This window comes from Lathamus discolor, chromosome 5 (assembly GCF_037157495.1).
Source record: "Lathamus discolor isolate bLatDis1 chromosome 5, bLatDis1.hap1, whole genome shotgun sequence".
NCBI lineage: Eukaryota > Metazoa > Chordata > Aves > Psittaciformes > Psittacidae > Lathamus > Lathamus discolor.
In genome coordinates, this window is record NC_088888.1 from 41,373,544 (window position 1) to 41,399,784 (window position 26,241).

Sequence of the window (26,241 nt, forward strand, 5' to 3'; positions counted from 1 at the left end):
CATATCTATATGTGAAGATATCTTCTAGTATATCTTCTTTGTTCATTTAAACTTTCCACAGTAAGGTACTTCTCTGATTATAAGAAAATATTAAGAAGCATTAAGTAAAAAAAAAGCCTTTAAAGATCAGAATATTTAATTTTGACCTCATTATTTTGACTTGTATGTTACAAAGAAGTTTTTTTTTTTTTCTTCTTGCGGCATTGTTTTAAAAAGTTAGAAGAGAAAAGGAACTAAGCCTTTAGGAACATAAAATTTCACAGAACATTCAGCATTTCTGTTTTTCAGCCTGATCTGGGATAATTTTTGACAGTTTCTATGAATAAATACATTTCTGTGTGGCACTGCATCCAAGTTATTAAATTTGTGTGTTCAGAAACAATTTAACATTTACTTAAGTAAATATTTACTTAAGAACATGAGCAACTTGCTCTAAGTTGATCCTGGTTTGGATGTGGCATTGGACCAGATGACCTTCAGTAGTCCCCTCCAGCCTGTATTATTCTGTGACTATATGCTTCCGTTTATAAAAGCGGTTGTGCCATTCATATTGTTGATTTCTAATCTGTTGTCACAGTGGTCTTGTGTAACATTTCAGAGTCACTAAGTATTAAATAGGTTTTATGAGGTTTGGAAATGAGACAATAATGAGGAATGATAGTTGGGAGCACAGCCACATTTAATAAAAGTCAATTAAAGTGATTAGATTGAAATGTGTCATCTCCTGGCTGATGACAGCCATATTTTTTCTTAAGGTAGTTTGCAATGTTGTCTGAGTTATTCCAGCAGATTTCTCACTTTTCTCCTTTTGTTCGTTGGTGCATACTTTTGGAGCACTGTTTTATTCCTTCCAGTCTGCCTCACTGCCCCTGTTCTGTATCTCTGTGCAGTTCCGAACTGTCTTCCTGACTCTGGCTTCTTGTAGTGCTGCTTCCACACCCTCCCTCTAAACCCTGTTGCTGACGGCTGCCAGCATGCTAATTCTAGGCCAGGATGCCTTCAAAGAGCTCATTACTAACCTGTCAGAACCTACTAATTTCTGTTCTACTCCAAAACTCCTTGATAACAGAAAGCTGCAGTCAGATAAACTCTCACTTCATTATAGATCTTATCTTTGTTCCGTGGCTGAATGCAATGTTTTGAACATTGGTATTTAAATTATTACTTAATTAAATAATTATTTAATAAAATTACTAGACTGAGAGACTTAAAATCTTGTGAAACTCTTTTAAGCTGTATTCAGAGTCAGGCTTTAATGTATCAAATCCTGTTGGCTCATGTTTGAAAGGGTATTTTGAAATTACATTTGGAGCCCTGATATTAAAAAGTGCACTGCAATAGCTGTCTGTAAAGAGAAGTAAGAATTCAGTGATTTGGTATTTGGAATTAGCACAGTAATTGCATTCTTGACTTTGTGTAATTACAGAGTATATTTTGTCTAATTTTATGATAAGCACAAAATTTCAAAAGTGATGTCTTTATCATAACTGAAAGTTTTATGCGGAAACCTCTCTGTTTCTGGTATAGAGCTGTCTTGTTTTGTGCTTTGGGGTTTTTTTCTCTTTAACTTCATTGCAGCAGCTACAGAACTTCCAGCTTTACTGATGTTGCTCATTCTCCTCTCCTTTCAGAGCGTTATCTGAGGAGTACCCTTAGTAGTTGGCAGAGCCAAATTCCCACTTCAGAAGAAGCAGCAGCAGCTCTTAAAATTCAAGCCATCTGGAGAGGGACATATGTTAGGAAAGTATTGAACAGCAGAAAACCAGGTGTGTCTTTTAAAAATGCCTTTTAAAGAATGTTTCATACTTCATCTTATTCAGATACTTACTCTAAAGATTTTGTTACTAATTAATGTCTAGTTAAAATGAACTGAAATACAATGTATATATAATTATATGTATATGTATATAATGCATGTTATAGTTGAATCACTGATCTCTTATACTAAGAGGGTTAGGTTCATATGTGCCAAGTAATGACTTAGTTGGCACATAGGGTACTAAAAAGCAGAGGAAAGACAACCCTCCCTAGATTTTTGTAGATATTAAACTAAGCAAAGAAGAGATTCAGAGCAGCCCTGCGGAGAAGGACTTGGGGGTGCTGGTCGATGAGAAAATGAACATGGGCCAGCAGTGTGCGCTCGCAGCCCAGAAAGCCAACCATATCCTGGGCTGCATCAAAAGCAGCGTGACCAGCAGGTCAAAGGAGGTGATCCTGCCCCTCTACTCTGCTCTTCTGAGACCTCACCTGGAGTATTGTGTGCAGTTCTGGTGTCCTCAACATAAAAAGGACATGGAACTGTTGGAACAAGTCCAGAGGAGGGCCACGAGGATGATCAGGGGACTGGACCACCTCCTGTATGAAGACAGGCTGAGGAAGTTGGGGCTGTTGAGCCTGGAGAAGAGAAGGCTGCGTGGAGACCTCATAGCAGCCTTCCAGTATCTGAAGGGGGCCTATAGGGATGCTGGGAAGGGTCTCTTCGTCAGGGACTGTAGTGACAGGACAAGGGGTAACGGGTTAAAACTTAAACAGGAGAAGTTTAGATTGGATATAAGGAGGAAATTCTTTCCTGTTAGGGTGGTGAGACACTGGAATGGGTTGCCCAGGGAGGCTGTGAGTGCTCCATCCCTGGCAGTGTTCAAGGCCAGGTTGGATGAAGCCTTGGGTGACATGGTTTAGTGTGAGGTGTCCCTGCCTATGGCAGGGGGGTTGGAACTAGATGATCTTGAGGTCCTTTCCAACCCTAACTATTCTATGATTCTATGATTCCATGATTTATTGGAATAAACCAAAATTTGTGTTGTACTGCTGAAAACTTTAAAATCAAACAGTTACTCATCAAATTTGGAGAGGATCGATCATTTATATATGATGAAATAGCAATTGATATGTTACAGGACTGTTACACAGAAGTTAGATCAGCATTTCCTTCTAGCCTCACAGTGTATGAATATCGAAGGATTGTGACAAAGAAAACTGCTCAGTTGTGAGATACACATTCCCTCCTTAGTAAGCCATCCCCGTTCTGGATGCTTCTTAATTTACCATCATTGCTCGAGTTCTTTCACCTATATATTTAACCTGCAGCAGATGATCTCTTCAAGCTATCTTTTGTACATTCATCTCCTCATTAGTAAATCTGGTGCTACCTCTCTCCAAACTGTCACCTGTAGCCCAGTCTGTCTTAAGCTTTCCTGCTAAGTAGTCTAGTGCCCTCTATTTGTATTTACATAGAAATTTTTGTAAACTTCAAGTAGCAGTACTGATTCCTACAAATCCTAGAGGCCAGAAGCTGTTATTTTGAAGTTTAGATTTTAGCTTTTTGTCATTTGAGCACTATGTGAGCATCCCAAGTCTTTTCTTCCATTGTCTGTGACTGTCTTCTTCTGATTTCTTAATGTTTTTATTACCTTTAATCCTTTAATTCTGATTTTATCTTCACACTGCTTTATTGTGTTGGGGTTTTTTTTCAGTCAGTCTATTCTTTTCTCCCTTTTCCCTATTGTATATATTTTTGACTTGTTATTGCAGTAAAGCGTTACTACTCTACCCCCTTCTTTTTTTCTTTTCCGTTTTTTCTTTTTTTCTCCCTCGATTTCTGTCATGCAATAAAGAAGGATTCCTCCTAACTTCAGTCTTGAAAAGTTAAACAATAGGTCTAAACTAGTTGTCCAGTCTTCATTTGTGTCGTGTGGATAGTAGACAGCTTGAGATGACACGTCCTGTCATCTGAGAGGTATCAAACCTGGGTGGGATGGATTACCTGCTGGAGTTGCCCAATTCTTTTCTTTTTAGCTACACAGACTGCCTAGGCACATACCTACTTCTTCATAGTATCTGCAAATGAAAGCTGCTGGGAGGTGAACAGCATCTTCTCCAAGGACAGATATCATGTCATATCACTGCAACGTTACAGTGAAAAAAATGTAAATTAGAGAAAATAACTGGCCACATCATTTTTGCAGTTGTAGGAGTGCTGAAAAGTACAAAGGTGATGCTGAGTAACATTTCCTCTGTCAAAGGAGAAATTAGTTTTCAGCTCAGTGAGACTTCTGTAAAATTCCAAATAAAAACTAGTGATTCATAAGACACTTTACTTGTACGAGTGGCATTTTTCACAAGTATTTGGTAGGTGTATATTTAGAACAACACAAAAGTTAGATACTTTATTTTCTAACTTATTTTATCATTTCCAGGTACTAAAGAAAACACTAATGTCAAAGAAACATTGCAAAACCTGTGGACTGCGACTGAGTTAAATTTTGAACAGTGTGCTGTAATGTTGTTAAGGTAATCACGAAATAAATCTTTTTATTGCAAGCAGTACCATAGAATTGACATAAATTGCTGATTCACAAAATGAATATGGTAAGAGCATTACTAGTTTTAAAATTACAAAACTCTGTTGTTTTTAGTGGAGACATCCTGTGCTTTTTTCTGTGTGGCCTAAATGACTAAAACTAGCAAATCTAATTGTAACAGGTATGCGTGTTGCAGGCTTTTTTTCTACAGCTCGAGCTAAACTGTTACCTTTCTCCTGTATTTAATTTCTTAATATCGTAAAGGCTGTTTCATAAGTATAAATCTGATACTGATTCCTTAGCTAAACAGCTAACCAGTTGATTTAAAGAAGCGTTTTGATTCACTCTATCTGTTAAGGAGTCCTAGTTGACATTAGGAAGGAGGTAGCTATACTATGCAATTATACCACAGTTTATAACATCAGTAGGTCTGTTTGTAGTGCTTGCTTGATAGATGTATTTCTAGGAAGATGCTTTCATTGGTATTTAGTTACAACTTTTGCAAGATAGCTGTTCTCATTTCAACTTTCTTAAGTCATTTGCAAGCACGACACACTTGGGGAATCATGTATTTTCATTAAGTCCTTCCAAACATCTCTCTGCAAGTGTCACATCACACAACTGATCTAGCAGTAGATTAGTTCTGCCAGGGGTGAGGAGTGAGAACTGGCAATAATTACTGGCTGTGGGTATAAGTCCTTACTCCTCATAACCAGCAATTTCAGGAACACTCATATGGGGTGTAATTTTATTTCACTTTTTAGTGTTTCTAATCCTTTTTCTAATCCAGTTTTCAGTCTACCTCCAGACTTCTAAAACTTACGGGTCTGATTCTTAGGCATTGCCCCTGGCGATACATTTCAGTATTAAAACCATACTAATGTGATTTTCATTTTTTAACTGCCAACAAACTTACATTTGATATAACAAGCTAGCACCTTGGCCAATAAAATCACATGCAGGAGTTTGGGAAGCTTAGGGGAAGTTTTCCCATTTTCTGACACCAGACTTCTGGATGCCAGAAGCAGTAGCATTTTACAACACAGACACCAGTTTAAAATGTCCTAAAACCTCGGTTTGTGCTAGGGTTACCACCTGTTTCTCATTATGCATCCCATGTAAGCTCATCATGTTTTTCCCACTATCATTTTCAATGAATTAAAGATCTGAGGTTTCTGAGGGGCTTTTTCTATCTGTGTGCTCTTTATCAGTAGTGTAAGGAACCTTTGCCAGGCTTCATGTCTAAAATTTCAAACTGTTCTGCTTTAAGTTACTTCTGGCAGTACTTGCATCCACTGTGTGATTCACCTTAATTAAATGTCAAGGTCAGCTATTACCATTGCTAAAAACATGAATGTGGAGATTGTTTCTGTAATTCCAGTCACTGTACCAGGAATAAAAGAACATCAGAGTAGCATTGTCCAAATCCGTGGATAAAACTTTTGCAATAGAACAATTTGAATATGTTCGTACTTGACACAAAAGACAGCCATCAACAAAAATGGATGTTGTGAGATTTCTTTAAGCTCTTTTACGTAAACCATATAAACCAAACTTTGAATTAGCGCAATTAAAAGATAGCAGAAAACCCATATTTAGTAAACAATACTGTTCAGTGCAGAAATCAGGTAGTTAAAGAATAATGCAAGACAGAAGGAACGGCAGGGAAAAGGATATGCTTTCCTTCACCTCTGTGTAGGAATTTTCACTCAATCTCCAGAGAAAATCACTGGAAAGAGCTAAAAGATGGAATGAGACCTATTATCCATCTTCTATCCTTCACCAAACAACCTGTTCACATGTCAGTAAATGCTGTAGCTGATCTTCACATTGCTTTGTCCAGAGAAACATTAATTTTTGATACTGCATGTGCTAAATAAAAATTCATGGTGTCAGGTGCCAGTGAGGCTAGCTGTAACTTTGCAGAACATCGTAACACCCCTGAGCTTATTTGCCTTACAAATAACTTCTGAATTTACAGTCTTAGGGTCCTTCCTGTGTGAAAGAAGTGTATTTCATTCCATTTTAAATTTATTTGGGTTTGGTTTTATTCCTTTCTTGTTCAAAACAATTTTAAAATTAAGTAAAGGGGTTTTTGATCTCCTAATGATGACACAGCTTTAAGATAACAGCTTAATATACATAAATGGAATTTCTAACTGATATTTATTAAATAATTTAAAAAAGAAGGAAAGTAAAATTTTGTAGGAGCCATAACATTTTGGGCTATTCAATGCAGCTGTACTTATGGTTAGACTGGCTGATAGAAATATTTGTTAAATATTGGCCATTATGAGCCATTAGATCTTAAAGAGCTGATTCCTACCTGAGTTGTTCTTTTTTGAGAGTGAACACCTACTAGAGGAATTTTAATAACACATTTTATATCATTGTTTTACATTCATGCACGAAGCAGTGTTCTTTATGCTTAGCAGAAATTAAAGTCCAAATATATATGCCCTCCTGATTAGATTCAAATATTTATATTGATTTATGCTTTCCAGAGAAATGTTTAAAAGAAACTGTAAGTCAATTGAAAAGTTTCCTTGTTATGAAGATGAATGGTGTAAGATGTCTTTTGCTGACTATAATGGATCGTACACTGATCAGCCACCAAATACATGGTTTATGCTTTTTAGGTGAGTTTCATACAGCCCTATAGAACTATTACGAGGAAGTAGTAGTGATACGCTGTGGCTTTTCACTAACCTGCTTCAAAAATGTAGTTTTACATAAGTCTGTTTCAAATACATGCTTTTACTTTGTGTTACACTACACAACTCATTTTATTTGTGAAATAATTATAATTTTACTTTTTTTTTAGAGAAATATTTTTTGTTCCAGAAGACATGCTTATAGTGCCAAAGGTGTATACCACTCTCCCTTCCTTTAGACTTCATGTTGTTGATAATGACACACTGGAGGAAATGCCCCATGTCTTTTTTAAAGTGGCACCTTGTGTTTATCCCAAAAATAAGGTAAATACAAAGTGGTGTTGTGAAAAGTATAATTTTTAAAATAATAACAATTAAGCAAATTCTGTGGACATTTTTAGCTATATCATGATGTTCTACTTAGAAGCAGCCCTTATTTTTTAGCAAGTTTGAACAGAGACTGTCACTGATCTGCATCTCTGCTAAACCTTTTACAGTGAAGGAATAGCCTTAATTTTCTTAAATGTTTTTTACTAATGCTAATGGAGGAATATCATCCAACTTCCCTGTGCTGTTGGCAATATAGATGTGCTCCCCCTCAAAGCCTGTATGTTACCTCAGAAGCATTAGTGTAGTTTGCTTTTAAAAGCATAACTGTATTTTTAAAGCATCATCATAGCTTCCTGTCCTCCTGCCTTTTTATGTTTAGACTAAACAAGACAGTTTGCTGAGTCTTTCTTTGCAAGTTGCATATTGTGCACTCTTGATTACTCCCTCCTCTGGACTCTTTCCGATTGCTGTTGGTTTTTTTCTTGTTTATTATGCCCAACACTGAGCACACTAAACTTTGCATCAAGGATTAACTTGTGGCCATACAAATGAGTAAGGAATTATAAGCTTACATATTTTGGGGCTTTACTTCTGCTACTATGTCCAACTGTGATGCTTGTCTTATTGTACAACACCATTGTTGAGTCATGTAACGCTAGGTGCTTTCCTGAAGAACTGAATCCTGTAGTCTGTTCTTGACTAAATATAGTTTATTTCACCACTGATTTTAATGCTGGTTTTTCAGATCATTTCCCTAGTTTAAAATAATCTCGAATTCTTATTTTCTCTTATCGAAAGTTACAATCCTCCTTAGTGGTATCAGCTAATTAAACATGTATGTTCTTCATTTCACCGTCCACATTATTAATAAAAATGTTGAATGGAATCAGGTTAGATCTTTGAAATTTCACTGACTGCATCCTGCGCTTCCAAAAGGAGCCTTTAATATGTACTTTCTGGATGTGATGTCCAACAGCCACCCTAGTTTCTTCATTATGACATCATTTCCATAGGCTTGAAGGAATGATCAAAGAGACAGGGGCAGGTGTCTCCTCCTTTCCTATAGTGTGCTTTCCTACAGAAGGAAGCTTGATTGGTTTGATAGGACTTGCTTTTTCAGTCTTTTTGCTATGTCGAGGGGGTTGCAAGGAGTTTTATTAGTTACTTCATTATGTTTTCAGCCATTGGAGTTATACTGACTGGTAATTTTCTAGACAACTTTGTCCATCTAAAAAAACACAGCGCTGCAGTTCTGTACTCTTCCAGAGCCTTATCTGTCCTCCATCAGATATCAAACATAATTTAACATAATTAAAGAGATTTGTGATTCATTTAATCTGTTTAATATCCTTCAGACAGTTCAGAAGTTCATCAGACTAACTAATCCAAACCCTTGTTTTATCTGTATAATCAGTTACTACTCTTCCTATTCTGGCCTACCTCTGACCTCCGTAACATTACCGCTAATATTAACTATTCTACCCACATTTTCACAGTTTGATCTTTTAGTGAAGACATGTTCACATTTTAGCCTTCTCAGTCTCATCTGTCAATAACAAGGAATTGACATCATTTATAGCCTAACACTGTAGAAGTTTTCTTGTCTTTCTTTTGTAACTTCCAGTTTCATCAGACCTTTCTTCTATTTTTGCACTAGAATGAATTTGCCTTATCTAGTGTTTATAGGGAATATTAGTTGAATGTGTTTGCTACTGCTGGGGGAATCGGCTTAAATAAGAAGGGTTGCTCTCAAAACTAATTTGGGATCCTTAGAGGTGGGGTGTAGATTCCACCAGACAGGAAAATTCAACATTTGACAATGGCAAGTGGCAGGGTGCTTGAAGAAATCTCAATGGTGAACATTACTTACTGCTTTTAAGGAAAGTGATGGATTGTGGAAAGAACAATCACAGCTTCAGATTTGCTTCAGATTTCATAACCAGAATCTGGCCTGCTTAACAGGGTAGAACTGTCTAGTTCTGTCTTGCAAGGCAGGTTTTCAATTTCCCTGATTTTACTAATTCTTTCTCAGACCTCCTCCCATTAACACATATCTTTCTTGGCTAAAGATGTCAAAATGATACGCAGTATTCCAAATAAGACCTTACCAAAACTTCATGCACTACAGTGGTTTTAATATTGGAAATGTTTATTTTGTTATGCGTTACCCCACCTGGTACATTCGGGGTTTTTTTTCCTTAGTACAGCATGATAGGTTCAGTCATTCTGTCATTAACTAATGATAATGGCCGTTTTTATTTTATTCCTATCCTTCCTTACTGAGGAAGACCCCTCTTAAAGCAGATGTTATTGTTCTTTAAACTCACAACTTAAGTTTTATAACATTAATTTGATTAATATCAGTAAAAAAGTGATTATGGTTTAAGAGTATTAAAACAGAATTGTGCAGGTATTCTGTATTTTTCCAACTGTTCTAATTACATTTCTTAACCACGCTACTGAGTTTCTCAGTAAGAACATAACCTTATACTGTACAATTTAGCTTGGTTTTCCTAGTTGTAAATATTTCACTGTTTCAGTGGACCTGCAAAAACTGTTGAGAGCTCTATTGATGTTTTGACATGGCGCTATGATATTTTTATGAAAGAAAAATACAGTGGTATTATTTTAATCTGGCTGTTAACTTTTTAACAGTATTTTGTGAAAATAGTCAATGATATAGTACATCAAGCAAGAAATTATGCAGTATGCTTGAATTCCTAAACGTCAGTATTATTACAGAAGAGTTAGTTGTTCTGCTTCAAAACTATGTATCAATCAGCTATTTACAACAGAGCTAAAAGTAAATCCTATCAACAGATATTGTTATTCTGCTGCAGAGATGCTCCTGGAACACATTAAAATTCATTTCAGAATGATTGACAATAAGGATAAAATTTGCACACTGGCAGTAATGTCTACCTTCTTTCTGCAGACATTATGATCTAGACAGAAACTATTTGCTTTGCATTATATGGATTTTTTTTGGCATTAATTTCTTCTTCTTCCATGGTAATTTTTTTTACTGCTGATACAGTTGTTTGGTTTTGTGTTTTGTGTTGTTTGTTTGGGGTTTTTTTTTTTGTGGGGTTGGGGCTTTTTTAGGTGCAGGAAGATGTTGGTTTTTGTTTGGTGTTTTGTTTGTTTGTTATGTTTTGGGTTTTTTTTATTCTATTTTCTTTGCTATTCATATATATATATATATATATGCCTTTTGAACAGATTGTAGAAAGGATAGAGATAAGTATTTCTCAAGCTTCAGCCGGCTAACAGGATAAGAATTTAAGAAATCATCATTAACAACGTATTTAGTCTAGAAAGTATAAGTCAATTTCTGGATACTGATCAGGATGCTGATCAGTTATTTGTCTTGATTAGTTATAGAAGGACATATGGAAATAATTTTCACTAGAAAGTTAGTGTAAGTGGTACATTAGATAGCAACCCTTTCTTACTCGATAGTGAATTGTAACAAGTTTACATGTTACCTACAATCAAGTTTGCCAATTGTATCAACTTCATTACAGTTAGGTGATGAAACCTTTCACAGGTTTTTCAGAAAGAGATGTAAATCTGATGGTGTTCTCTAGATCTGTTTCGTAACTTAATAGTAGTGACTGATGATTACTCAGTGTTCCTAACAGCTGCAAAATTCAGTTATTGTGCTTATTCCTTACAGTATTCAGAAAGTGCCTGCTCAAACATTTTATCTTCAGTCAAATTTTTCTGCATATTTGTAGTGAACATTAAGATTGCATGTTATCTTTATAAACAGGTATACACCATAAAGTGCTTTGCTCTGCTGCCAGAAATCATTTTAATATCTGCCTAGATTCCTTTAAGTTTTCATGTGTGCTTGTTATGAACAGGGGGGACTTAACTGTACGCTTAACTAACTTATTTAAATGAGTTCTTCTGACTCGTAACTGAATGGTTGCCATTACCTTGTAATGTTAAGGGTGTAAAGTGCCTTGCAGTTACAACTGCACAAATTGGAATTGAGAATAATTTCTTTTACTTTCATTCTAAATTTTCAGTAGTACTGAAGCCACAACCCTGCATTATTGCATAGTCCAGAAATCACAACCATAGAATCATAGAGCAATAGAATAGTTATTATAATTTTTTTCAGCAAAGGTTTTTTACTGGTAAATACTGATTTCCTTTAACTGAAATTTCAAACACTGCCAAGAGAGAAAACCTTTCAAAGAATTTTCATTGGGACTATTTCTTGGGTGGAATATGAAATTTTATGTTAGAGAACTTGAAGAAGGGACTTAATCCAGAGTTCCCCTGTTATATAGCAACTGATATTGCACTCACCATATCCCTTTTTCCTGCCCCTGCCTTTCAAATAATGAAATACATTGCCTTCTTTTTTTCAAATACAAAATAAAATCAAATATAATTATATTCTTGTTCCCCATATTCCTCTTCTTGGGCTTCATAAAGAGCAGACAAATCTGCATCAGGGTTATTAATTATGCTGCATTTTTAATTAATTTATTTAATTTTTTAAATAATACAGATTTTTTTCTTAAATCAACATTTTCATAAAAATGAGATTAATTTCATTTAATACTATGCTTACTATCCTTTCAGAAAGGATACACATTTATGGCTGAAGCACGGACTGGTGACCTACCTGTGGCAGCTGGAAGATGGAGGCTCCGGCTCATTGGTTCTCATACTCCACTCCCATTTCTCTCTCGTGATGCTGTAAATAATGTCTATTCTATTAAAGAAATTAAAGAGTATTACATACCCAATGACAAGCACATAATGTTCAGGTAAATACTGAGAGGAGAATGATTAAATTCTGCTTTTTTATATGGACCATACCTATAAAAAAAAGTATGTTCTTTTCTCTCTCTTAGAAGGGGAGGATTGTAAGGCAAAGTTCAGAATTTTTGGGGCCATCAATGTGCAATACGAAATTTAGCATTTCTTATTTTCTGAAATATTGCCATTGCCTAATGAAGATCAAGTATGAAGTACACAGGCCATAGCTTTAAAATCATAATAACAATATTTTGCATTTCTCTAAGTTTAATCTTGAAATCTTATCCATATGTCAATTACTGAAACTCCATAGTAGTTTGGGGGGTTAAATGTATTAAAATCAAGATTTTGCAGGTGTGGAGGAGACATGAAGCTTGATTTTTTTTTATTTATTTATTTATTTTATTTTTTTTAGGTATTCTACTCCTGACAATTGGTACTAATATTTCTAATTAATGGATTATTTAAATGAAATAGTTCCCTAATCTGGCTAACCATGTTTTTCAACAAACAGTAATACCACAGGAGGGAAAATATATATGTGGTTATTAGATAAGGCAGTGAAAAAAGAAATATTTTGCAGCAGCACTTACTTTTATCATAAATTCACTTCACTCAACTTTACTACAGGAAGTTTAGCCCACCGAATTGTGGGAAAACGATTGACTACAAACTCAAGTTTAAGTATTACTTCCAGGTCAGCACAACATTTAGGCACTTTCCTAAGAAAGAATGTTCTGGCATAGTTGGATAGTTGGTTATATTGCTGTAATTTTTTTCTTCCTCTTCAGGTATTCAGTAAAAGCCACAGCATCACATATTGCTACAGTGCAGGTACAAACCTCTAAATCAGATGTGTTCATTAAACTACAAGTCCTAGATAATGAAGAGGAAATTTTGAGTGTCACGGGAAAGGGACAGGCAGTCATCCCTGCTTTTAATTTCTTGAGTAATGAAATGCTTTTGAGTTCTCAGTGTAAGTATTGTATTCTGTATTTGATAATTTTATTCACTGAGGGTTATGCACTCTTACAGTATCTTTAGATAATCACAGAATTTTTTTTTTTCTATTTTTTCCATGAATCCTTAATTGCTTTGTGATCAAGTGAAATCGGCTTAATTTTTAAGCAATGAACAGGAGTCCTTCATCCTCATCAATGAGGAAAGGTACTGAAAAGACTAACTGAAATAAGGTGTCCAGCCTTATTTTCTTCCTTTGTCTTTTGATCGTCTTTTATAACTGACTAAAGATTTTGTGGATAATTGAAGTAGCTTCTCAGTTTTTAAAATTTTTCTGCGTATGCTCATCTTGTCCTTGAGAATTGAAATGTTTCATTTTTCAAGAGCTTGCCTTTGTTTGATCTTAAGGTTCAAAAATTTTTGGCTGTTAGGAAACAGATGCCCAGACCGTGGAACCTGGTAGGTAATTCACAGGTTTAAAGCCTTATGGTTTAAATGCAGTCCTGAGCATCACTCCTTTTAGCAGCAGCACATGTTTTATTGGCTTATCATTCAGCATATGAGGCCCAGAGTACAAGGAAAAATATACTTAATAAATTATATAATATTTATCCTTAAGAAAAACTCTACTGTTTTGACTGTATCTCTGCTGTGGTTTCACAATGATATTCACAGAAGACACTGAAGGAAGAGCTACTTTCCCTAGACTTGCAAAGTTGGTATAAAGGGCATAAATGCCCATTTTGCTATTATACTATTGTCAGTGCTTTGTGATAGTAACTGAAATACTGAGAAAAAGTTATATGTTATGGGAACACCTGAATTAAACAAAATTTCTTTTGAGACAAATTTATTTGAAAATTACAGCAAATAATAATTTTTGGCTGAACGTTTGAGAAGTTTATTTGCTCAATTTTTTTCTTGTTTCTTTGTTTTTTAATTGCCATTTATTACACTGCATTCTTGTCAGCTCAGCTCTTGTTAAAGGTGAGAACCAGTATGTGTTCAAAGGTCACTTTTCCTAAGTATGCTAAAATTCATGTATTGTCTCAAAGTACTTCGAAACTTGTGATTGTAGCTAAGAAAAATCCAACTAGCACCAATTAAAACTGACTCTCTGTAGTTCAGCAAGCCAACATTCTAAATCTATTTTACATCCAAGCCTCACAGCATGTAAATACAGAGATAAGGGGCAAGGAGGTAAAGAAAATGAAGTCAAATTCTTTACAGTGGAATCCAGTGATAAGACGAGAGGAAATGGGCAAAACCTGAAAATTAGAAAATAAATTTAAGCATTAGAAAAGCTGATTTGGAGGGTGGAGTTGTTTGGCTTGTGGTTTTGTTAGGGTTTTAATTTTTACACTCAGGATACCAGATACTGGAACAGGTTGCCCAGAGAGGTTTTGGAGTCTTCATCTTTGGAGATAATCAAAACTCATCTGGATGTGGCCATGAGCAAGCTGCCCTATCTGACCCTTCATTTTAGCAATGGAATTAAACTAAATTATCTCCAGACGTGTCTTCCAGCCTCGCTCAGCCTCCTGTGACCCTGTGGTATCAATTAGTAGAGAAGGCTCAAGTTTGGGGGTTTTATTTGATGATACACAAATAATCTATTTTCCTTGGATATGCTGTCCAACTAAGGAGGTACATATTTACAACTGGACTTCATGGAGAGAGCCTTCAGCTTGAGGCTGTAGCAATACTCTGCCATCATCCCCCTCTGATGTAGTGAGGTAACTTCCTGCACACTCCAGATGGCAGTTAGGTTATCCAGGCATCCTCTTCCATGCTTCACTTCAGGCTTTCAGAAGTTAGTTCTAATGAACTCAGTACTCAAGAGCTACCATCAGACAGTATTAGCTGTTTGCTGTTGGCATTTTTGTTGTTTGATAAAGTTGGGGCTAAAGCAAAAGCTTTAACTTTTGCTGCTTTTTAAAGAAGTTAAAGCAAAACAGGAATGAAAATTTTGCTATATGAAAGTACTCTCGGGCAGTTGATTGACATTTGATTTTGAAGTGCTATTTAATTTTACTATTCAGGAACAATAAATACAGCTGAATGAGGTACATAATTCTTAGGCACATTTTCAATAAATGTCCCTGTGGTATTTAAGTAATCTTTAACAAAAATGAAGTACCATCTTTTATGTAATAGATTGCAGATGCTACTGTCATGCCATCTTAACTTCTTTCACGATTTTAGTTTGTTTCCCTCTTTTCTGTACACTTTACTTCTTAAGCTGTTCCAATTTTATTAGTAAGACAGTATACTATTCTTAATTTTTCACTATATCTATGGGGTTTCATTTTGAAAATCGTATTATTCATAAGCATTACAAGTTTGCTTAAGTAGAGCAGTTGTTTAGAAGCAAACAAGTCAGCTACTGTACTCTCCATGGACACCACTATACATCAATGTTGTAAGATATTAAAGTCTTCAGTCCTTTTATGAAGACTTTTATGCAATAAATCTTTTGTAGATCTATGAGTTTCTGCCTGTTTGAGTATATTCGAAACCTGAGGCAAAGACAAATTTTTCAAATACTGCATTGTATTGCTTCAGTAGAGCCCAAAATAGCATATTTTATGTGCTCATCACCACTATTTTGAACTGTGTAGTTTTCTAACATCCGTTAGGAGAATGTTTCATCTAAAGTTCCAATTTTTTTGTATTATTTCTAATAATCTGATCATGTTTATGAAGCGTCTTGATTTTTGTCTCAACTGCACCTTATAACCAGAAATGCAAAATTAAATACTGTGGAGACCATGCTCTTAAAATCATTCATTAGATGACAATGTTATGTTTTTAAAGGATCTCAAGGATAAGCTGTCATAATTCTGAGTTACCAAGATAATCAATAGCTGTTTTGGGTACTGCTTTTGGAATGTGGGAATGGATTAATAAGCTTATTAGTGGACTGATGGAAATAACAGCAGGAAGGCTGTAAAATAGCTCAGATTAGTGTCAGCATCACAGTTCTTGAAATAAATTGCCACATTACCCTCACTAAAGTGGAAGAAGTTTCTTTCATGAAACTGACTTGTTGGCGAAGATCACAGTCTGAAACATGATAAGGTGGAAGAGAATATAAATGGGTTCCAACAGATGCTGGAAGATGGTGAATGGGTCAGAATACGTAAGAGGGACATTTTGACTTTGACAGACTAGCAGAGGGCATAGGCAAGAAGAACTTTACAAAATATCCTCAGAAATCAGACACACACTTAGGCTTCTATCTCTTATTCTTATGTGCTATGATACAAATAATTTCTGGTAATTTAAAGTTACTTTAATCCCTTTTGAATCATTCATAGAATCATAGAATAGTTAGGGTTGGAAAGGACCTCAAGATCATCTAGTTCCTTTCACCTTATCATGTTTCAGACTGTGATCTTTGCCAAGAAGTCAGTTTCATGAAAGAAACTTCCTCCACTTTAGTGAGGGTAGTGTGGCAATTTATTTCGTCCAACCTGGCCTTGAACACCGCCAGGGATGGAGCACTCACAACCTCCCTGGGCAGCCCATTCCAGTGCCTCACAACCCTAACAGGAAAGAATTTCTTCCTTATATCCAATCTAAACCTCCCCTGTTTAAGTTTTAACCCGTTACCCCTTGTCCTGTCACTACAGTCCCTAACGAAGAGTCCCTCCCCAGCATCCCTATAGGTCCCCTTCAGATAGTGGAAGGCTGCTATGAGGTCTCCACGCAGCCTTCTCTTCTCCAGGCTCAACAGCCCCAACTTCCTCAGCCTGTCTTCATACGGGAGGTGCTCCAGTCCCCTGATCATCCTCGTGCCCCTCCTCTGGACTTGTTCCAACAGTTCCATGTCCTTTTTATGTTGAGGACACCAGAACTGCACACAATACTCCAGGTGAGGTCTCACAAGAGCAGAGTAGAGGGGCAGGATCATGTTCATCATGTCTAGCTCCTTAGAAAAGACTTCTGCATTAAATACTGATAGTAAATGTATAGAACAGCCCCAATAAAAAGTGTCCAAATGCATAATGGCATGCTTAGTCACTCATCTTCTCCATCCTCTTTGTTTTAATTGTTGCATTGTTCTATTTTTCAGACACAGATACAGCTTCACGGTTCTTGGAGGCTGCTAAGTTATCCTTAAGCAAACTTTATGCAGTCCTTCTGTACTAGAATTCTAACTCTAAAATAACCTGAAATTTTGGGAAGTTCACTGGAAAATACCTATTCCCTCAACTCCAAGTTTGTTACCAGAGGTCATTAGTGTAGAAATATTAATCTTCACATTTGAGATTTATTCAGAATCACACGTTCTGTCTCTCATAGAATTGATCACTGTGTTGCCAGAAGTGATATTAAGTGACCTTATTGTGCAAGTATCCCCAATAAAACATTATTCCGCTGTCCCACCCATAATTAATTCATCTACAGTCACAGATGGTTTCTAAATTTCTTTTATAGCTAAAGAACTGCATTAAACCACTTGATTTGGAATATATTTACCTCTCTGAGGTGCAGCAAACGACAGGGACCTGTAACATTCACTTGTCAATAAAGGAGTTACATATTAACATGTTGCAAGTACAACTCATTTTATTGGTACAAGCACAGCAGTCCTGTAAGCACAGATGGGGAAGAGGATGCTCATAATCCTTTTATTTTCCATTGTAGCAGTCTGGTACAATCCAGTGTCGAAGTATAAAAAGCATGCTCAGAAATCTTGTGTTTGAATCTGGAACCAAAGGTAGATAGTCGTTTCTTCTAATCAGAGCTTTGCTTAGGGAAACCAAGACTGGGTATTTATGCAGGTAGGAAGAAAAGTGATTTGGTGTCACAGCACCACCTGGTGACAATTGCTAGAACTATTATTTTGGATGTTTGATGGATTTTTGGGAACTTCTACAAGTCATCTTTGCAGCATGGAAAGCAGAATGATTATGGATGGATTGTTAAGTAGAATCAGTATGGAGGATTCAGCATTCTGAACTATCTTCATGGCAAGATTGTCCTCTGGACAAAACATTATAGAATTTTTATTTCTTAATCTCTTCAGGTTTAGGAGAGAGAGGAGAAGGACAGTGAAAGCTGATCATAGCTGAAGAAATACAACCTCCCTTGAAACCCACCTACCTTGATAGGTAGAGATAGGCTTTTTCAGATAGCAGCACGCAGCTCCCAAAGCCCAGACATCTGACCTTCTGGAGGGGAGCTCTCCTCTCTTGACTACAAGAGGGAGTACGTTTACTTGGACTCATTTCTTTGAGGCCACCTTTTTGTAAATCATTTGCACTGTTCCTTGATAACAGTGCTCAAGTAGGCATTGAAAATCCTTCCTGACTAGAAACCTTTATGCAAATATTGCAAATGGTTGCCTAAAGGCAAGTTAACCGTTTCGAAAATGTCTGTGTGTCGCGTTATTCTTCCATTTAGAAACCAAATTATTTCTTTGCAGCAGTTTTTCACAGAGATAGAAAAGAACATTCTGAATGTCATGCAGAAGAGCAACTCATAGCTTGGGATTAGGAGGTTAAGGTATCTTGAAGAAAGCATTTCTGCAAAGGTTCCTGTTTTCATTTCCTGACTTCTAGTTTTCTTAGGAAAAAGGGAGCACTGCCTTACACAGAGGAAAGATGAGATAGCAAGTTATCGTTGGCATTTGACTTCCATAAGAAACAATATTTCATAGCTCCCTTTGAGTTTCTAGTGGCACACTTTACATTTTATTTGGCACTTATACACTGGCACACCACCAGTAAATTTTGCTGAATCTGGTCTGCTAGTCCTGTCAGCTTCTGTTAACTCCTGGATGTTTTGTCAAAACACGTGAAACTACTTTTTTCTTTTGAAGTCTTGTGATGATACAGTATCATCCTTGGCTTCTTCAATATACCTTGGGAAGAGTAAAGGCTTCTTGTCCTCAGTGAAGTCAAAAAGATTTCAGTGGCTTTAGAAATGAACACAAATATACACTTTCTAGATTAATACTTCCATGATAGCCCTTCTTTAGCACGTTCCTGGTTTCACAGTTATTCCCTGTATACCTTCCTTGAAATTAGAGGCCACAAATAATTATATAGCTCCTTTCAAGACTGGCTTTTTCTAAACCTCAGCCAGCTATGATCTTTGTGCCAGGTTGACATCAGAGACTTCTGTAAGGGTAGGAGTTGCCAGAATTGTGGCCAATGCACTTCTCCCCTCCTTCCACAGGCGTGCACAACTTACTAAATTAGATTAGTTACACAGAGACCCCATCGTTGAGAGCACAAACGTATCTGTATTATGTAATATATAGCATAGGCTGTCATGGTTAGTGCAGGAAAGTAGTGTGGGGCTTGAAGAGGGTAAAATTATACACTTTATAAACAGTAACAGCAGTTATATATGCAGTCTTTCAAATTTCTCATTATTTATTTTGAAGAGATTTGTGATTTGCATGCAGAATAAAATCAGGATAGTATTTGAAATAAGCAATTTCAGTTGGACCCTTGTGAGCATTATTGACTATGACATGTGTGAATATTGACTATGGTATCTGTTTACCTCATACCAACATTTCATAGTATTTCTGGAAATTAACACTGACATATTTAATCTTGCAGCAAGCAAAATTAGTCAAAGTAGTACAAGGAAGGAATCAGAAGTGAAAGTATCAAAAAAAAAAGTTCATAATTCATCTTCAAAGGACACCAAAACTTCTTTGAAGGCAGGACATGTACGAGAAGGTCCACCTACATTAGAAGATGAATCTTCTGTCTTGGAAAGCTTTCAAAACAAGGATGGAAGTCCACAAGAAGTAAGAAATTCCAAATCACTGGGATTTGGGGGGGGAAAAATAAACCAAACCAACAACAAAACAGAAACAAACAAACAAGCAATTAAGGGGTACTGATAATTCTTTTGGTAAAATGGATATCTGGTATGCTGAGGGATAATGTACATGTATGGGTAAACAAATAAGAAGGGGTCATTTTTGGTTTCAAATCAAGGTGATACTTTAATCTTTATTTGGTCTTTATTTGCCAAATCCAAGTCAAGTATAGCATAATTTTCAGCTAAGGGCCAAAAGCTACCAGAAATTAAGTTAAACTTCTGATGCTTCAATATGAGTTTTCTGTGAAATTTGATGTAAGAAAAGGCTACCTTTAATAGTTTTAATAGAGAAACACCTATTGCCAGTCAGCAAGGCTTTAGTAACACACACAGAAGAGCTGCTACTTGAGCCAGGTTTCTCAGAGAGGGATGTCAAAAGTGTGGATTTTTCTTGACATTATATAGTAATATTTGTCTATCTTAGGAAAAAAAAAATAATCCAGCATTTATTTTCTAAAGCAGTTCTTGTTTCTCTGTCACCAAGTGTTTCTCTACTGTGATTTCCCTGATAATTGAGTTCAACAATGTATTCAAATCAATATATTCAAAAAATAATAATAAAAAAGAGAAATAAATTCCAGTGTTCCTTTGACTCAGAAATGGCTTTAGAATTTGGAAAACAAATTTTAAAGGGAATCATTTCCTGTTCAGTGCAGACAATGTTTAAAATAACCCATGGACCCCGTCACCTGCACTTCAAATTAAGACATTATGGAGTGCTAGTATAAGGGCTCAAAGGACTGTAGTAGGTCTTAAAATCAAAGACAAAAGTTTCTGGTTTTTGCACATGGCATACATAGGAAAGTTACATGGAAATCTTAATACAATAATAGAAATTTTTAGCTTGGAAAAGACCTGTAAGATTGTCAAGTCCAACCATTAATCCAGCAATGCCAAGGCCACCACTAAACCATGTTACCAAGTACCACATCTACGTGTCTTTTAGATACCTCCAGGAATGGTGACTCTACCACTTTCCTGGCCAGCCTGTTCTAATGCTTGACAACCCTTTTGGTGAAGAAATTGTGCCTAATATCCAGTCTAAATCTCCCCAGTGCAGCCTGAGGCTGTATAGCCCAGTTTAGTTTTGCTTGATAAACACAAGTAATTGTTTAATTTCACAGGAATTAAATTAAAATCTGTGGAATTAGCACTAATTTTTTAAGATTCTTGTGAATACTATAATGTGCAAGCTTGTAAATTAATTATGTGTTTTATTTGCTGAGCTCAGTAGCTGATAAGTTACTAACCTACAGAACTTTTGAATGCTTACTATAATTGTTATGTCTTCAGTGTGTTAACATGCTGCGTTTTCTTTCAGTCTCACAAGTATATCATACAAGCACTGGTGCTGTATAATAGTTGGCCACTTGAAGAGAGTCAGTCTCTCTTTGTTCAGGAACTGAAAGAAATGGAGAAAAATGAAAGCAAAGGTAGGTCAACATAGTATTTATTCAAATACATCATGTTACCTATTAAAAAAAGTTGTATTGCTACAAGCCACAACCATATGATTTTTTTCTTTTATTCACTACTTGAGTGAAATAATTAAGCAATAAAGCTCTTTGTTCTGTGGTTTATAGAAATGAAATTTGATTGCATAATTCTATATCTTTAGTTCACAATTTATAAGGAAATCAAAGAATACACTGGAAAACTCACCCGAGTTTCTTAGAGCTTAACTTTTAAGTAGGGATCTAGAACAGCTACAGAAGTATGACTGCTTCTACAGTCAGAGACTGATGAAGTGTAATGTAAAAGCACAGTGCCTTGACTGAAACCAGACAAACACGCCTGCTGGTAATTTAAGAAGACGCACAGACAAGAGTAAAAAAAAAAAGAAGAAAAAGGCCTGCTTTAGGGTACTTATTACTTCTGTACTACTAGCAGAAGAATATAGGCAGGAGGCAAGACTAGGAAAGGCCCTAAGGCCAGGCTGCGTATTCAAGCCAGGCAAGGGACACAGAAAAACCCGAACCAACACACATTAAAAGCCATTAGAATACTAGTCAGTATCCTAGAAATTATATAAATGTCTCATATTTGTTTCTCCTTATGATTTGGATCTTAATTATGTTAGAGGAAAATTTATCACGCTGGATCAAACAGCCCAAGGCGAGTCAGCTGCCACTCCACATCCAACCATGAGTGATGCTAGAGATGTAGTCCCAGCAGGCACACACACAGAGAACATATATACACTGCATACATACATATATATACATTGCCAGCCATGCAGATCACAGACAGATGCCTAGAACTCTCACACAAACACAGATAGTGCCAATGGCCTCATCTTGCTTCCCTCTCTGGCTGGACGGAATGAAAGTCCAGTAGAGAGTTTTTATATATATGCATGTGTGTGTATGTGTATATAAGGTGGATCCTCACAACAGCTGGACTTAAAACACCCAGTCTGCCAGCAGCTGGCCCCTGGATCCCATACCAGCTCCTGAGGCTGCAGCCCTACTCCAGCTGCTGGCGCAGACCATCACACACACATGCACATACGCAGCTAATTCCCCTGTGCTCTCACTCCTAAATTTCCTGCAGAACCTAAAATACTACTTTCCACTATTCATTAAACTATCGATATCATCAATATTAAAGTTCTATAAATCAATTTTTCAAGTATAAAATAAGCAGAAATTATTTGCATTGTCCTCCTTCTACAGATGTACACTTGCTAATATCCTTAAATTTTCTTTCAATCCTTAAATCTTTTTTCTGATTGTGAACTAGTCTTAAAGCAATTTGAAAACTGAGCTTTATCATTTAAAGCCACCAGCACCAGCTGTCAAACACACAATTCATATAATAGCACTGTTGCTGTGTAACCAAAGAGGCAACTTCTCACCGTGTGAATTTTAGGAAAGCTGCAATGAGCCAGGTGGAAAATTTCTCCAACAAATTTTCACCATTTCAGTTGTCACTATTTCATGTAAGACGACAGTGCCATCTGGAGTTAGTTTTGCGTTAAAGCTAATTTGTCATGGCAAAAGCATATTTCAGGTTTGTGTTAGCATTTACTAAAGTCTTTTAGACTAGTCTCCATCTAAATGAAGACTCATACTATTATTCTGTCAGTATTCACCAATATTAAAAATATTTATTAAGAGCATTTTTGAAGAAAGCTTTCTGGCATACAGATGCTGTGATAATTCTGTATGTGGATGTTTAGGGTTTTTCTTCGTTTAAAATCCGTAATACTGCAGTTTGGCAATAATTTTAAAAAGAACTGTGTTAGCAAACGTTATTTCATTACTAATACTTAGTCATATTTATTATATATGAAATCTCATTAAATGTTTTATTAAAGAGCTGATTGCACAAACAAAACATTAAAAAGGCATTAACCAGGAAAAGCCAAGTACACAGAAATTAGAAAGTGACAGATATTTAATTATTGATACAGTCTTTATTATTTTGTCCCCTTTATTTTTTCCCACTTCTATTGGGAACTGTTAATGGGGCAAGACTTAAATGGAAAAATAGTTAGAAAAACCCTAAGGCCTGGATCATAATTCCTGTGTGAAAGTGGAAAAAATAGCAGGGAATCCTGCAACTGCTAATAGCATTTTCAGTTGTTTGACTACGTGAACAAAATTATTTAAAATTATTTTAAGATTTGTTTTGTATACGTAACTTTCAGCTATTGCCTTTTGGGGTTCTTTGTTTTTACTTTTCTTGTAGTAAGATAAGAAGTTTTATTGTGCAACTGTCACAACCCAGAACTGAATTATCAGTGTGTGCTGAATGCTGTCTGCAGCATGTACGTAGTGTGTTGCCTTCAGCTAACTCAACAGTATTAGCTGTTGATACAAGAAGGCTGTTTATCCAACTGGAATAGTAGAGGGAGACAGGGTGCCCAACTCAGGTAGTAGAGGAAGGCTTGAAAAGGTACAGGTAATATCCTTTGGAATATTCCTTTTTTAGCTCCAAAGATGGGAAATTTTCTCCCACAGGTTTTCTTTTCCCACCGGAGAACTTGCTGGCTCATGCCAAGGGCAGGATTTCACAAGATGTTTAACCGGGTATTGAGTTCTCCCTCTCTCTTTCCCACCTTGCCTGTCTGTAGTGATTCACCACTTGTGGTTTAAGCTCAGCCAGCAACTGAGAACCATGCAGCTGCTCTCTCACTCCCCCCTCCTTCCTCCCCCTGCTCCCAGAGGGATGGGGAGGAGAATCGAGAGAATGTAACTCCCATGGGTTGAGATAGGTATAACACAAATCACTACTGCTACCACCAATAATAATAATAAGAGGGATAGCAAGGGAAGAGAATACAACCGACCGATACCCAACCCGACCCAAGCAGTGATCTAGCTCTTCTGGGTAACTGCCACCAGTTTCTATACTGGGCCTGATGTGCTGTGGTATGGAATACCTCTTTGGCTAGTTTGGGTCAGGTGTCCTGTCTCTGCTTCCTCCTGGTTTCCCCTCCTCCCTGGCAGAGCATGAGACTCAGAAAGTCCTTGGTCAGAGTAAATGTTACTTAGCAACAACTAAAAACATTGCTGTTATCACTGCTGTTCCCAGGCTGAAAGTCAAAAACACAGCACTGCACCAGCTACTAAGATGGAGAAAAATGACTGCTACTGATGAGTCCAGGACATGTCAAATAGTAGGTCACTGAGGATATTTGATGGTGCTAGAGTTTACGGAGCTGTAGACCCTGAAGCTATGCTGTAAAACCCCACTCTACTACTGCAACCACAGTGGTAGTTTCCTCCTCTCCTGGTGTATTTTTATGCAACCTTAATGTCTGGATGGTCTCAGCGTTAGAAAGATTCTTGATGTTGCTGTCTGTTTAAAATATCTCTGACTGAGGGTCCAGTCAGAGACAGGGAAAGCAATATCTGTGTTTCTCAATCATTTTGTAACCAAATCTGAAAGACTTTCATGGGACAAGTAGGAGGCATTTCTGCCATCTACTGGGTAATCCCACTAAATGCTCATATTCAATGCTATAGTTCAAATACTGGGAGCATTTTTTTTTTTCTCAAAGAAAACTTGAAAAGACTCCTCTGTATTTTATCTATGAATAACATACATTTTCAATAATCTGAATTTCATAAATCAGGAGTAGCGCTCTATCTTGCCTAAAAAAAAACCCAAACAAAACAATTGTGGTATCTGAATCTGTAATCTGAAGTAATAAATTTAAGATAAGAATCGTTTAGTGTAATTATTCAGCTTGTCATGCACAGGGCATCAGACTGGATGATCACCGTGGCCCCTTCCAGCATTAGACTAAGTGAATCTCTGAGTAAATAATTGAAAAATGGTAGATAAGTTATTTTAGGAGTTGATATCAGCTGTTTGTCATCACTATCAACTGGTGTGACGCGCAAGCTTTTCTTGGTGCCATAGATGTACAGTAACTGCCACTGAGAATTTGTGATGATTGATGCATAAGCTGTGAGCTGGAATGGCCTTTTACTTTCTGTATAGTCTCCCTGCCTTCCTTTCTCCTTATCACATCCCATACAAAGCAGTTGCTTGCCTTTGTTATTGGAAAAGCCCTGAGGAACTATTTGCATCTCCCTCAGAGTCAACTGTCTCATGGGCTGCATGATATAGTGCCAACCTGCAGCCAGTGCTCCTCCAGGAATATCTGGGGGATGATCACAAAACTGGGGAGACTGCCTGCTCTGCTGAGGAAGGGAGGAGGACTGGGGGAACCTGTGCAGTGCAGCAGACTTTTAGCTAAGGAGCTAAGCCTTCATATCATAGAATCATAAGTCACAGAATAGTTTGGGTTGAAGGGACCTTAAAAGATCTTCTAGTTCCAACCCCCCTGCCATGGGCAGAGAAATCTTCCCTTAGACCAGGTTGCTCAATGCCACATTCAGTCTGGCCTTAAACACTCCCAGGAATGGGGTGTCCACAACTTCTCTGGGCAACCTGTTCCAGTGTCTCACACCCTCACAGTGAAGAATATTTCCTAATGTCTATCCTCATCAGCTTAAAGCCATTCACCCTTGCCCTATCCATACATGTCCTTGTAAAAAGTCCCTCTCCAGATTTCTAGAAGGCACCCTTTGGGTACTGGAAGGCTAGTACAAGGTCTCCCTTGGAGCCTTCTCTTATCCAGGCTGAACAAGCCCAACTCTTTCAGCCTGTCTTTGTAGGAGAGGTGCTCCAGCCCTCTGATCATCTTTGTGGCCCTCCTCTGAATCTGTTCCGACAGGTGACGTCCTTCATATGTTGGGGGTCCCAGAGCTGAACAGACTAGTCCAGGTGGAGTAGAGGAGGAGAATGGCTGGTCAGGCTCCTTTTAATGTAGCCCAGCATACAGTTGGTTTTCTGGGCTGCAAGTGCATGATACTGAATAATGTTGAGCTTTTTGTCAACCAACC

The 26,241-nt window shown here is 36.9% G+C and overlaps 1 protein-coding gene across 1 annotated transcript in view; it reads left to right on the forward strand.

Moving 5' to 3' along the window:
- ADGB (androglobin) overlaps positions 1-26,241 on the forward strand; it is a 104,200-nt gene that overhangs the window by 66,237 nt on the left and 11,722 nt on the right. The window contains exons 22-29 of the mRNA XM_065680511.1: positions 1,632-1,766; positions 4,197-4,290; positions 6,806-6,940; positions 7,126-7,279; positions 11,888-12,075; positions 12,859-13,043; positions 19,609-19,802; positions 21,201-21,312. Coding sequence (XP_065536583.1) covers positions 1,632-1,766; positions 4,197-4,290; positions 6,806-6,940; positions 7,126-7,279; positions 11,888-12,075; positions 12,859-13,043; positions 19,609-19,802; positions 21,201-21,312 — 1,197 coding nt within the window. The remainder of the gene's footprint in view (positions 1-1,631; positions 1,767-4,196; positions 4,291-6,805; positions 6,941-7,125; positions 7,280-11,887; positions 12,076-12,858; positions 13,044-19,608; positions 19,803-21,200; positions 21,313-26,241) is intronic.